General features: G+C 42.8%; 1 protein-coding gene across 1 annotated transcript; it reads left to right on the forward strand.

The window, feature by feature from the left end:
• Window positions 1-6,047: 6,047 nt before the first annotated feature.
• LOC139349294 (cilia- and flagella-associated protein 337) lies at window positions 6,048-12,429 on the forward strand. Its single transcript, XM_070989926.1, has 8 exons — window positions 6,048-6,218; window positions 7,023-7,214; window positions 7,323-7,790; window positions 7,959-8,108; window positions 10,033-10,217; window positions 11,161-11,300; window positions 11,994-12,142; window positions 12,214-12,429. The coding sequence occupies exons 1-8, from the start codon at window positions 6,051-6,053 to the stop codon at window positions 12,427-12,429; spliced, it is 1,668 nt and encodes a 555-aa protein (XP_070846027.1). The 5' UTR covers window positions 6,048-6,050.
• The last annotated feature ends 681 nt before the right edge of the window (window positions 12,430-13,110 follow it).

Consider the following 13,110-nt stretch of genomic DNA (forward strand, 5'->3'; position numbering starts at 1 on the left):
TGTTATCCTCCTCGGGTTATGCCATTGCGCTTCACGTTTGAACACGTCTCAAATAATTTTGCTGTGGCTCCATCTAGTGGCTGTACTTAGTAATAACGTGTTTGACGTCGACACTGGGGCCAGGCAAGGGTCCATCCCAGCCCAACAGGCAGCTCATCACTGCTCCAACTGTATGATGTGTCCTCAAATACTGCACTGTGCTTAAGCAACATTTGAGGTGCTTATATTCTGAGAATTTCTATTTTCTGCTACTTTATACTTTCATTTCAGAGGCAGATTTGCACTTTTTACTCCACTACATTTATCTGACAGCTTAAGTTTCAAGTCACTTTGATGCTTCAGATGAATAATATGAAATATAATCAGTAAATAATTTTGTTTAAATATAAAATTGTTAATGATCCCAGGGGGTAAATAATAAGCTACCCAGCATATTAAGTAAATAAAAATAGCTCCAGCTTTACCACCTGCGACATGAAGGTGATGTTCACAAACAAAAAGTGCACACATTAATGCATCCATTAATTTGAATCCAATTTACACAGGGCTACATGGCACAAGAGGAAGCCCTTTTAAATCACTGTTCTTATGTTTGGACTTGATCGATGATTTAACTCTTGTTCTGAACTGTTTGAGGAGTATTACACGGTGTTATTCTGTGTTGACAGTTTCGGCTTTTTCAGCCTTTTGCAGCACAAATCTTGACATGTTGCAGCAGGAAAAGTTATTAGAGCCATCTGTGCTTTTCATCCAGCCAATCCATCAAGCCAATATATGCCATCAAAAAGGTGTATTAATGTGGACCAGTATTTTCATCTGTCCATTAGTGGTCATTGCATCATATATCAGATGAATTATATTAGAGCTGACAATTCAATTATACTTCCTGAAGAATGCAGTAAGTACACTTTGTGTTATTTTTTGTCACCCTCAAGCATACTTAAGTGAACTCAAGTAGTCATTTCGGTTTGAGTAATACTTTAGTATACTTGAAGTGTAAATAATTACTAAATTGGCACTGAAGTACAGCAGTAAAAATCAAGATTCATGAGCATTCATGCATAAGTATACCTTTCATAAGTACTCTTTATTACTATTAAAAGTGTCAGAATTAGTATATTAATTTAAGTAGGACTTAATGGCATCTATTTCAAAGTACACTTTTAAAAGTATATGTCAAATGTAGCACAAAAAGAGTACTTGTAATGGCTTTTCTGTACTTAAATTATATATCTAATACATTAAAGTATACTACTTTCTGACCTGAGTACAGTTAAGGCCACTGGTGCATATAGGTCTAATATTAGACAGGGTGCAAGGAATTACCCAGCAGAGCAGCTCCGCTGAGACCTGGGTGCCTTCATTAAACATAGTGAGAGGCCACTCTGGATAGTTCATGCTCATTGAAGTGGTAAGAAAAAGTGCTGTGTGTTGCCTGGCAATAATTAAACTGCATTAGTGAGAGAACTATAAAGCCATAAGGATAAAAATAAAGTATTACTTGCTTGTTGTTTTTTCTGTATTTAATGTAGAATATTCTTACTCAAGACATACTGCTGTATAAATAAAAGGTATGGCATTTCTGCAGAGTCTCCAGAACAGATGAACTGTCCATGTGCAAAAGTTACCAATCTTAACTCTCCTGGGTCCTGGCTAACGTTGACTCTTTCAATGATTAATCCACTGAGGGCTGGTCTGTGTGGTCTGCGCCTTTGTTACCCCCAGCAGACTTGCATTTATTTTGGAAACTCTCATCTCCCCACAGGCTTCTCACCAGTGATGTGTTGACTTTCCCCCTCTCGGAGTGGTCAAACACTTGTGACGGATAGCTCATTGATCCGTGGACCTGGACATTCCTTCCCTGTCTGGAGACAACAAGCTTTGTTTGAGCCAATCACGCGTGCCTGAAAAGACAGAGGACTCAGAGCGCAGTGAGGATCTCAGATTAGATCTCAGATTTTAAGGGGAACTTTGCAGTATCTTCGTTTGTCACCAGGACATGGAACTAAAAACCACTGACTGTCTCTGGATTCTGGATTAAATCCGTAAAAGATGGAGCAGCATCTGGCATTTGGAAGACTTTAAAGAGGGGTTTATTGAGTTTATCAGTATGGATAACTTAAGAAACAACAGAAATCATTGGTTGTGTTATGAGACAGAGGTGCCACACAGCAGGTATTGGTGAGTTTTCTTGTTCTTCCTTATTTGATCTTGATAAATATTACTGATCACTATTAACTGTGTATGACCTGTCACTGCAGAAAAAACCCTTTTTGTCAATCTTGTACATGTCGTGTAGGCTGTGCCTCATCATATTAATGCATAATAATTGTCATACAATTGTTGTGGTATGTGATAGAAAACTGCATAATTCAATAAATTCAAGTTTAAGTTTTATATGAAGTTGTGTTGCGTCTCTCTGGTCCAGATTCACATATTTTCTCCTCTCTAAGACTGAGGATTTCCTCCATCCCACCCACACACCCCCAAACTCTTTCAGATACAACTTTTACACTCCTTTTTCAGCACCTAATACACTTTTATGACTTAATTATTTTATGGTTCGGTGAGCGACGGCTGATTGTGAGAAATGTGCATGATGTAAAGGACCACTCATGCATGTCCTAATGGACCTGGAATAGAGCTCACAATGCTGAGACATGTAGCTTATTGTTGCAGCTCGTAGTCACCCTGAGCAACAGGGCCACACAGGGGCTGCTGGTGGTGAGGAACACTTTGATCTCGTAAACGTATTACCCCATCAGTTATTCCCCATTTATATCATTCATAACCCCCATTTATCAAAAACACACAATAAACAGTTGAATTTACAAATATTCCTGTTTCTCACTGTATATTTCAGATGAGTATTCATCGCTTCATGATGTGATTTTAAACTTTGCTGTATCAGCACTGTGTTGTCCCAGTGCTGCCACTTGGGAGCGCTGCATTCATTCTTCATCTGACCAGATGTCAGTGACTGGAAGGAATTAATAAACGGTCAAAACTCACCAACAAAAGCTAAAATAAGTCATGCTAAGACATCAAATGGTCCCTGATCAAGTTCTGGCTTCAGTCCCACCCAGACACAGTGTTTGTACTTAATCCTTAATGTTTAAATCCTGCATGTTTTAACCCAGCAGCCAATACACGACACACCTGAATTGGTCATAAAACTAAGAGTAGCTGCCAACTCAGGTGAAACTCTAAAGAATAATGATTATTGTAATCCTCATATCTGAGTAGTAGCACCAAATCCTGAAACTGTGAAATGTAAGCATGAATCCAGTGGACTAAATATGAATTTGTGATATACAAACAGCCCTAAAAATGGCTCCTGATGGCAAAGAAAGATAGAGATTTTGTCTACCAGACATTTAACTGGTGTTCATTGGATAAGTGGGTTGAGTGGGTCTAATTTCTGCACAAATTGATCATTGATCATCACTTCATTCTGCAGTGATCCAGCCTGTGGGGTCAGTCCCGCAGAGAAACTGAGCCCCGAGCACCTTCAGCTCCTGAGAAATGCATTTACCTGTCCAAAAGCTGGATTACAGATGCATGAAAATGCACCAGACAGGAGGAGTAGAGGCAACAGAGGAGGAAATGAGGAGCGTGGAATGAAGTTCAAAGAATTTCGGGAGGTTCTGAGGTCTGTGGTTGGTCCAGATATCGAAGACACATGGGTTGAGAGATTCTTCAGTGAGGTGAGGAGAAACAAGAAGGTGTCTTTGTGAGAATACGGATAAAAAAACAACATTACCGACCATTATACCATACAATAAAGTACAACTCATCAGCATTATGCCACTGTGCCATCAAAAACATTTTAGGATGGCCTCCCAATGATGACGCCTGTGATGACTGTGAGACTTGATACTGTTTCTTATCCAGGTAGATATCAGTTGTACTGGGCAGGTGAAGTGGCAGCAGTTGTGTTCCTACCTGCTTCTGGAGTACACTGAGAGAGAGCGCGCCTCCATCCCCAGAGCAGCTGTCCTGGACTCCCAGCCACAGATCAGACACTGCTCTCACAACAAGGTAGGCTCCACCAGTCCACATCAGGTCACATGAGAAGATATGATGCATTTCTGCAGGATGCTCCAGACTGCTTTGTGTCTACCTGCCAGGGGACAGAAGATGGAAAGCTAGCAGCTAAATATCTAAGCATCTTGTATAAAATTTTTTTTTTTAGTACTTGGTCCCTTACAAATAAATGTAATAACACAAAATATAACCACACCAAACCTTTACCAAGCTAACCACAATTAAATTAATGACTAGCAGTTAGCTAAGTTTGCTATGCGAAAATGGTCGTTGACAAACCATTGTATTGAGTAATGTTATTATCACCACCACTCACCTTTAAACAATATTTTAGTCTGTTTTTTAATTTTATTTTATGGTCCACAAATTAACAGCAGTAACAGTATGCTGGTCAGTCTTACTCTTACCAACTCCCAGGCAGAAAAGCTTTGCTAACACTCGAAGCTAACTGCTTAGCACCACACAGCACTCCATCAAAGATAGCAGTTATGCTAGCTGGTGAAGAAAGTCCAACGTTAGCGAGATAGAGAGCCACATATTATCCTCAGAAGTTGGCAGAGACCAAAACAAAACTACAAAAGAAAGTGAAAATTGGATTTACATTCGTCAGATGGACAGAAAAACGACTCCAATGGGAAAAAACTATTGCTTTGTGTCTGTTGTATGTGTAAGTTGTCATTTGTTTGCTAACCTGTTAGCCACGTTAGCCAGCTGTGCCTCTGACAGCTTGTTCAAGAGTTTTTCTGCTCCACAGTAGCCAAAAATTGAAAATTCACGTGGTGGTTGTGGTTTTTGAAGGGCATTTCTTCATGGCTTTTCACTGTTAGTCAGATCCTTCACATCTGCTTTAATAAATGAATAAAATTGGTATTTAGGGTTGAAGCACCTTGATACTCCTCCAAAAGTTGCCGTCAGCATCTGTGTGGGGAAACGAATTTACTTCCTGCATTTTCCTTCTTCCTGCACTATTTTTGTCACTTTTCTATTTTCTCCCTCTACATTTTTTTTCTAAACATAATATTACTCCACTTTTCCCTTTGCAGCGGGAGCCAACCGTGCGTGTGGTTGCTGCTTCCCATCCTCCTCCGCTCCGCTATATTAGTGTCAGTAAAGGGGGTCAGATCACTGTCTGGAACAGCAGCCTACACATCCTCAAAAGTCTCGGGGTGAGTGACATCATGGCACTACTTTTACATCCACATGGGAGCACAAAATACATTTATATCCAATCCTCTATAATCCAGCTTGCAGGAGACCCAACAGAGGAAGTGGCCAACACGAGGAGATTCAGAGGCTGGACCACTGATGCTGTCTATATGGGCAACGTCCACAGGGTTGCTGTAGCAACCGACTGCAGGGACTTGCACTTCCTCAATGTCTCCGCAGCCAGTGTAGTTGAGGATGTCCACCTCTTTGGTATACTTTCTTGTACTAAATTCCAATAAACTGAGTCAGTCACAAGTAAAAACCGAGTACTGCACAAAAATTTAAATGTTCAAACGTAAATGTTTGTCTCATCATTGCTCCAAGGATTTCGTAGTGTCCCAACAGCTCTTTGTTATTGGCATGACTTTCAGGTAGGAGCCTTATTCCTCTGTTCTCTTATTTTGGACAAATTTACTCTGAAAGCAATAAATTCATCACTTTATTCCATGCGGGTTCTCCCTCTAAGTGTCCAGGCCGACCCTCCCTGCTGCTACTGGGGGATGAAAAAGGAGGAGTCCACCTCATGCGGTTCCTGAACCCATCTAAAGGTCTTTTCAAGAATCCATCCAAGAAAGAAAATGGCCCACAGAGGATCTTTTTTCCAGTGAGCTCGGCCTCATCTGTTGAATTACTGAGCTCAGTCCCTGGTTCCCTGTGGTGAAATATGTCATGCTGACCTCAGTAGTAAATAACGTTGCAGCAATAACAAGCACTTGTTTTTACTCCAATTTTACAAACAGTACTTAAGCATTTATTGTCAGCCATTGTGACAACAGGACCTGAGTGAGCACAGCAGCATGGTCTCCTACCGTCACATCCCCAACATCCACCAGGAACCAATCAGCAGAGTGATGTTTGAGCCCGGCACCAACGTCATCATGACCTCATCAGAAAGTGACACCGCCTCTGTGGTCTTTATGAATTTGACACTGAAGCAGGAGCCTTATATTTGGAAATTCAAGCAGGTATGATGTCACAGTGTAGTTTTTCCTGATCGACGTTCAATAGTAGATTATTATGCGTTTTTTTCTTCATTAGTAAATGTAACTGCCTTACCGTACTATTTGGGCTAGACGTATAATAATGTCTCAAAATCACAACAAAATCACAATCACAACTTGATATCAAATATGTTTATTGTATCACATGTACATTTCCTTTTTATCTGTAAGCAGTAATATGAGAAAGTAAAATGTAAAAGAGCAAGAGGGGAGGGTGAGGGTTTTTGTCATTACACACTTTCAATGTGGATCGAGGCCAGACAAACACGTGTGGGTCACAGCACCCTGGTCTGAGTGACACTGACCTAACTGGGTGGGTCATGGTTTGAAGATCAACTTTCGTGACAAACGCTATAATACACAGTTCATTCGGTGACTTTTTCTTTATCTTGAAGACTTGTGAGACATCAAGTTACTATTTCTAAAGTTGACTCCCGTCCAGCATGCAGAGGCAGACTGTGCCGCTGACTGTGGAGAAAAGAAGTCATGCTAACAAAACATTATTAAAGTGGGTGGTGATGCTTCCTGTTATTCACAATGGCTTTTTTTGCACAAGCACACTAATTTTATACTGCAATAAACTGTCTGGACATTTTAACAATAAACCCACCCTCAAAAACTCTCAAACTCATGAAACCAGCTAACTTGATTGGAATAATTAGAAGTGGCCATGCTTTGTTTTTTTACAACACAGAGCCAGTAAACACTCGCTCACATACATTTCTGTTTACAACACTCCATACTATCTGTCTTTATGTCTCATTGCAGGGAGCTAAATGTTTTGACTACAGTGAGTCTCTGCAGCTGATGGTCACAGGAGGTTGTGACCGAGCAGTCAGACTGTGGAGTCGATTTGTGACCGCACGTCCTGTAGCGACACTGCTGGGTCACCGCACCGCTGTGTTGGATGTTGCAATCTACCAGCCTGTTGGGCAGATCTTAAGCTACTCCAGAGATGCTGTGAGTCATTGGGGAAATATAGTAAATTTATATTGCTTATTGTTTATAATATAAAATCATCTCACAAACCGAGCTTGTTTCATGAAGTGACGTTTGTTCCTTTATCAGGAGCTGAGGGTTTGGGACATTTCCAGCCACCACTGTCTGAAAACCATCCGTCTGCAGTTCCCCTGCCAGCAGCCAGGTCGAATCCCAGAACACGGCAACTTCCCCTTCCTGTTGCTGAGTCCTCCTCCACATGAACAGTCTCATTTAGTGGTGGGATGCAAAGACTACCTGGCACTGCTCAGTCTGGCCAAAACAAGGAGAGGAGGGGGCGGATGGTTGATGGGTGAGGGAGGGGACACTGAACCAAAAATTCAAAGCAGCCCTGCCCTCTCTTGTGTTCTGTACAGCTCCACTCTGAGACAGGTGGTGACTGGACATGCTGACTCCTCTGTGTCTCTGTGGGACATAGAGACAGGGAGGAGGCAGCTTCAGATCTTGAATGCTCATGGAGAAGATGAACTCACCTGCATGGCACTAGACTCCTCCCTCAGAAGGCTGATCACTGGGGCTCGCAATGGCACTATTAAGGTTTAATACTGCCTCCTCTCACTATCAGTTTGTACAACATCACTGTTAATTTTATACAGCTTGATACAATCGGTGTATCTAAAGTTGGTGTCCATATTTATTGAACATGTGTAAGAGATTTTAAAAGTTGTTGATGAGAAGACCCTCTTGTGATCGCTCCCTGAGCAGGTGTGGAACTTACTCAACGGCCTCAACTTGCACAAGCTGGAACCCGTCACAGACTCTGAAGTTGCTGGGTTGGCCTGTCTCCATGACAACCAGCTGCTCGCAGTGGGATGGAGCCAGCGGATCGTTCAGTACGACATTGCCGCTGCCAAGGTAAACTTAAAGGTGCTTTAAATTGATCATCCACAGCAGTTTCACACAGTAACTTAACACCAGACTGAACTGAGCTGGCCTCTCCGGGTGAAGTCCTTTAAGTCTGTTTCACCTCTGGTGTGGTTGGATGTGGTCACAGGTGTGCTTTGTTGCACCTGCAACCACACAGGTGGTACCACAGGGTCCTGGAGTACACCTGTATGCCACTGCAACAAAGTGAGACATGAAACCTCAGGAGGTCAGCAACCAAGACAGTTTGGTTCCATTATTTTACACAGTATCTCAACTTTTTGGAATCAGTGTTGTACATCCACAACACATAATAAACATGCATTTCCTCCCTTAAAAGCCCATGTTTGAGGATTTTGAAACATTTAATGTGCATTTCTTCCAGCAGTCTTCCTCTTCCTCCTTGCTTTTTTTTTTTTTTTTTGGCGCATTGCTGCACTTCTTGGCACATGAACACAATCAGCTCAGTGGAATATGAAATCATCAGCAGGACTGTGCATCACAGGGACCCACTCTTAAAAACATTTCCTTATATTGCTGCAAGTGGTGAAGACCTCCACGGGGTACCTTGCCCATTAAACTTGAAGCAGTGTGAAGAACAAAAGAAATGAAATAACACAAAATGTAAGTTGTTTTTGTGCATGTCTGCAAGTTCATCCCACCTGCTGAAACAGAAAATCACAGCATTACAAAAGCTTTTGAGTGACAGGTGATTGCAGCACGCACATTCGCTCATGGCCGAAAAGCTTAAATATGTCAAGATGCGCACATCAAGAAGTCTCAGCCTTCTCACTTTTGCCCGTCCGCAAGTTCTTCCCCAGATGTTGAATGCTGGATGATGAGTTCCACACAAACAGCTGTCACCATAGTGACTAATCTGGTACAGACTTAAAACAGTGCATTTTTCTTATGAATGCTGACAACAGTTTGAGCTGAAGAAGAATTTTCACCTTCGAAAATATTTCCTGTGACAGCAGCACAAAATATGTAGTTCCTGTAAATCTGTGATATATTTAAATCAGACCTCTTGTGTCTTTTTATTACTAGTGAAAACCATGTCTTTTCACAGAGTAATAAAAACACATCCACATCCACATTTATACATGCTGACAATCACGTCTCAAGTCATGCAGATGAAGTATTGGCCATGCCAGTATAAACACCAGCATGGACTTCTATGAGAGACACAAGTCCAGCTGTGCAGACGTGCATACACATTTACATTTTACCTTTCAGCCTTTAAGTACCATCTGCTCCGCAGTCAGATTCATCCCCTTAAGACTACAGTAGTAGCATCCCATATTCACGCTTCTCCAGCAAATTCTCAATCCTGTTTGTGCCCACTCATAATGTTTCTCGTTGTAAAGCCCTGGGTGTCAGCAGAGCCAGGCTGTTCAGAAAGCATTTTAAGGCAAAAAATAAATAAATAAATAAATTAAATGCAAAGACAGGGAGTAAATAATATCAGCGAGTGATGTAAACTTCATTTACACATGCACCTGGTGAGATCAAAGACGCCTGTGCCGTGCAGGACGTCTGCTCTGGACTCCTCTGACGTCCAACACGCTGAGCTTCCAGCATCTTAAAGAGCTGACCACGACGTTGTAGCCCAGACGTGTTAACAAAGCAGTAAACCAGAGAAGGAAATAAAGCCGCTTTCCACAAGGCAACACAGACAATTACATGTTATCTCGGTCAATTTGTGAACTGTCACACAGTGGGATGTGCAAAGAGTTTCACCGTGTCAGCCAACAAGCATGTGCACAGCAGAGCCAGAAGACAACACAGTACTCTGTTTTTCAGTCTGAATACTGGGAACACATGTTTTTTTTACTCTCAATGCCACAATAAAAAGCTTTGATGCTTTTTTTTTTTTTCTTATTTAAATTTGTGTGTGCGTATACTGTACCTATAGGATTTATATGTCAGAGCTGATATGTCGTGGAAGTCCAGCGGTGTCCACAAATCAGACATCTCGGCCGTGTGTCAGTGCTCTGCTCTGGGGGTCGTCGCCACGGCGAGCCATGATGGAGAGGTCATTATCTGGAGGCTGGAGACGCAAGGACCAGTGCTCCACCTGCAGAGGCCGACACAGAGAGGGTGAGGAGGCGAAAGATTTGTGAAGGTTAAGCACCGCTGCTATGATACCGTGCCAATGTAAACTCATTGTGAGTACACAAGCATTTTCTCCTCCCTTCATCCATCACTTGCGACACCATAAACACTGAGCAGATGTGAGGAGTCGTCATGTATCCTCCTCATAAATTTTGACATTATCAAACTGCCACTGGATCGCTATCATTCATTTTTTGTTGTTGTTAATGTTTGTACATTTCTTGTGTGTTCATTTGTTAACAGATGGTTCTCTAGTTATTGCACTCCGGCACTCTTCATTTATTACTCCATAAACGAAGGATAACACAGTGAAGTCAGAGTAAACACTCATTTTATGTCTTATACATTTACTCCACCACACTTCAGAGGAAAAGATTGTACTTTTTACTGCACTGAAAAACATATAGGGCTGCACGGTGGTGCAGCAGGTAGTGCGCGTGCCTCACAGCAAGAAGGTTGCCGGTTCGATCCCCGGGGCCTTTCTGTGTGAAGTTTGCATGTTCTTCCCGTGCATGCGTGGGTTCTCTCCGGGTACTCCGGCTTCCTCCCACAGACCAAAAACATGCTCATTAGGTTAATTGATGACTCTAAAATTGTCCGTAGGTGTGAGTGTGAATGTTTGTTTGTCATTGCATGTGGCCCTGCAATCGGCTGGCGACCGGTTCAGGGTGTACCCTGCCTCTCGCCCATTGTAGCTGGGATAGGCTCCAGCCCCCCGCAACCCCGAAAGGGATAGGCGGTATAGATAATGGATGGATGGATGAAAAACATATAATGTGCTTATGAAGTACAGTTAAAAAAGCATGGCCTAAGACAGTGAACTTAATCCATGATCCATATTTTAGAATTGTGGTTACTAATTATTTTAATGTGCGAAGTTATTCATTACTATTGTTTGTTTGTTTGTTTTCTGCTTTTGTGCGTCCAGAGTGGCGCCCCCTGTGGACAGCCTCTTGTTCCTCCAGCATCGAGCTGGCAACAGAAAGCTGAGAAACAGAGGTGTCCTGGTGTCATCGCAGGCCGGCTGTCTCTGCTGTTGGAGCATCACTGGACAGACACACACTTACGGTGAGTGCGACGCAGAGAGGGAGGGTGGATGCACGGAGTGTCATTGAGAAGAACTGAAAAGTTGAAAGACGTGAATTTATAATAGAACTCTGACCGTATTAGGGAGGTGGAAGCACCAAACCGTACGAGCGGTTGACAAGCAACTGTCAGCTTCAGTGATCCTCCCGTGAGATGGATTTACAAACAGCCAGAGCAGTGACAGTTCGACTGAACTGTCGACTTGGCCTCACGCCTGTGCCATTCCTGGCAGCCCACAACTATGTCTCTTTCCAGATCCTGTCTGTGTTTAGTGGTGTGGGATTCATGCACTGCGACCGCCGCATATGTGTATGATCATTGCATGGGTGTATGAGTGAGCCAGAGGGCATTTGTGTGTGCGTCTGTGTGTGTTTGCCTAGCAGAGAGGAATTTGAGAGTGTGACATTGTAGGGAGATGTGTGACATAACAGAAAACTGTACAGGGTAGCAATTTGTCTCAGAAGAACAATTGTCATTTAAGTCAGGAGTGTATTGAAACTGGCACAGAGTTGGACTGGAAATAGAACTGCTCGCATGTAACTTTGAGTGACCCTTGAAGAATCCAAACCGACGGGACAATATTGGTACAATAACAATACAAAACCATCTAGATTTGACTCATCTGTGTTTGGAAAACTACATGTGTACAACTCAGTTTTTTCTACCTCGTCCCAGGCCAGTTCTATGCTCCAGAGCAGCCAGGAGAGCGTGTGCTGAGCCTGAGCTCAGATCAGCCTGAAAACACCATCCTGGTCTCTGGAGACACAGCAGGCTGGCTTCAGATCTGGGACATCTGTGACTTTGCACTGGACATCCAACATGAGGTACGGATGTGTGTAGTGTACTGTATTTGTAGTGTACACGCCCATATATCTGAAATTCTCTTTCTGTGCAGCCTGTATGTGAGCGGCCTCCTCTGCTGCAGCGTTGGAAGCCTCATAAGAGAGCGTTAGTGAGCGTGGAAGTCCTCGAGGTGGCTGACAGATCGTTCGTCCTCACCGCCTCAGCTGACGGCTCTGCTGGACTGTGGACGAAAGATGGAGAGCATGTGGGTTCTTTCGGGCAGGAAGTGATGTGGAATATCACTGAGCCAGCGACTTACCAGAGGTGAGGTTCATGAGCTTGTGTGTGTTGCACTGGAGCATGTGTCAGTTAATAAGAAACGGTCACGGTGGGAGCCTGCAAACGGCAGTGCGTCCATGATTAAATTATATTTGAATATATGACACAAAATCGCATTAGTAGGGAAACAAATCTGGACAAAAATGCATTTTCTTAGTTGGCAAGTTTGCTGAACCCATTAAGGGTTAACAGATCGACTCTGTGTTGCTCAGTGCTGTGCTAACTCCTCCATGATTGGTGCATTGGAGGCCATAAATGCTAAAAATGACTGCATGCATGCTGCCTATGAAGCATATTGGATTATACGGGCCACATTTTGAGGGTGACGTGTGTCAACATGGCAGCCACTCTGAGATTATATCATTCAGTTCTGCCAATACATAGTAGAGTGTAAGGGACATGTCCAAGCAAATAATGATGTCAGCAGTGAGCCCTGAATGTTTGGTGCCAAATCTAATATGGAGAATGTTCTGTAGAGGAGTACGTCAAGGTTGAGATCTTCCCCGAAAAGAAACTTCCCTCGTTGTTTCCACAGTCTTTAATAGAAACTTCAGTTTGGTTTGAAGGTCATAAACTCTGGCTTGGCCCAGGCCCCTCGCTGTGTGCTTGACAGTATTTCTGTCACATGTTGGGTAAAGGAAAGAACACTCCTAATTTAAGGAGGACGGAG

The sequence above is a fragment of the Chaetodon trifascialis genome, chromosome 21, assembly GCF_039877785.1.
Source record: "Chaetodon trifascialis isolate fChaTrf1 chromosome 21, fChaTrf1.hap1, whole genome shotgun sequence".
NCBI classification, from domain to species: Eukaryota; Metazoa; Chordata; class Actinopteri; order Chaetodontiformes; family Chaetodontidae; genus Chaetodon; species Chaetodon trifascialis.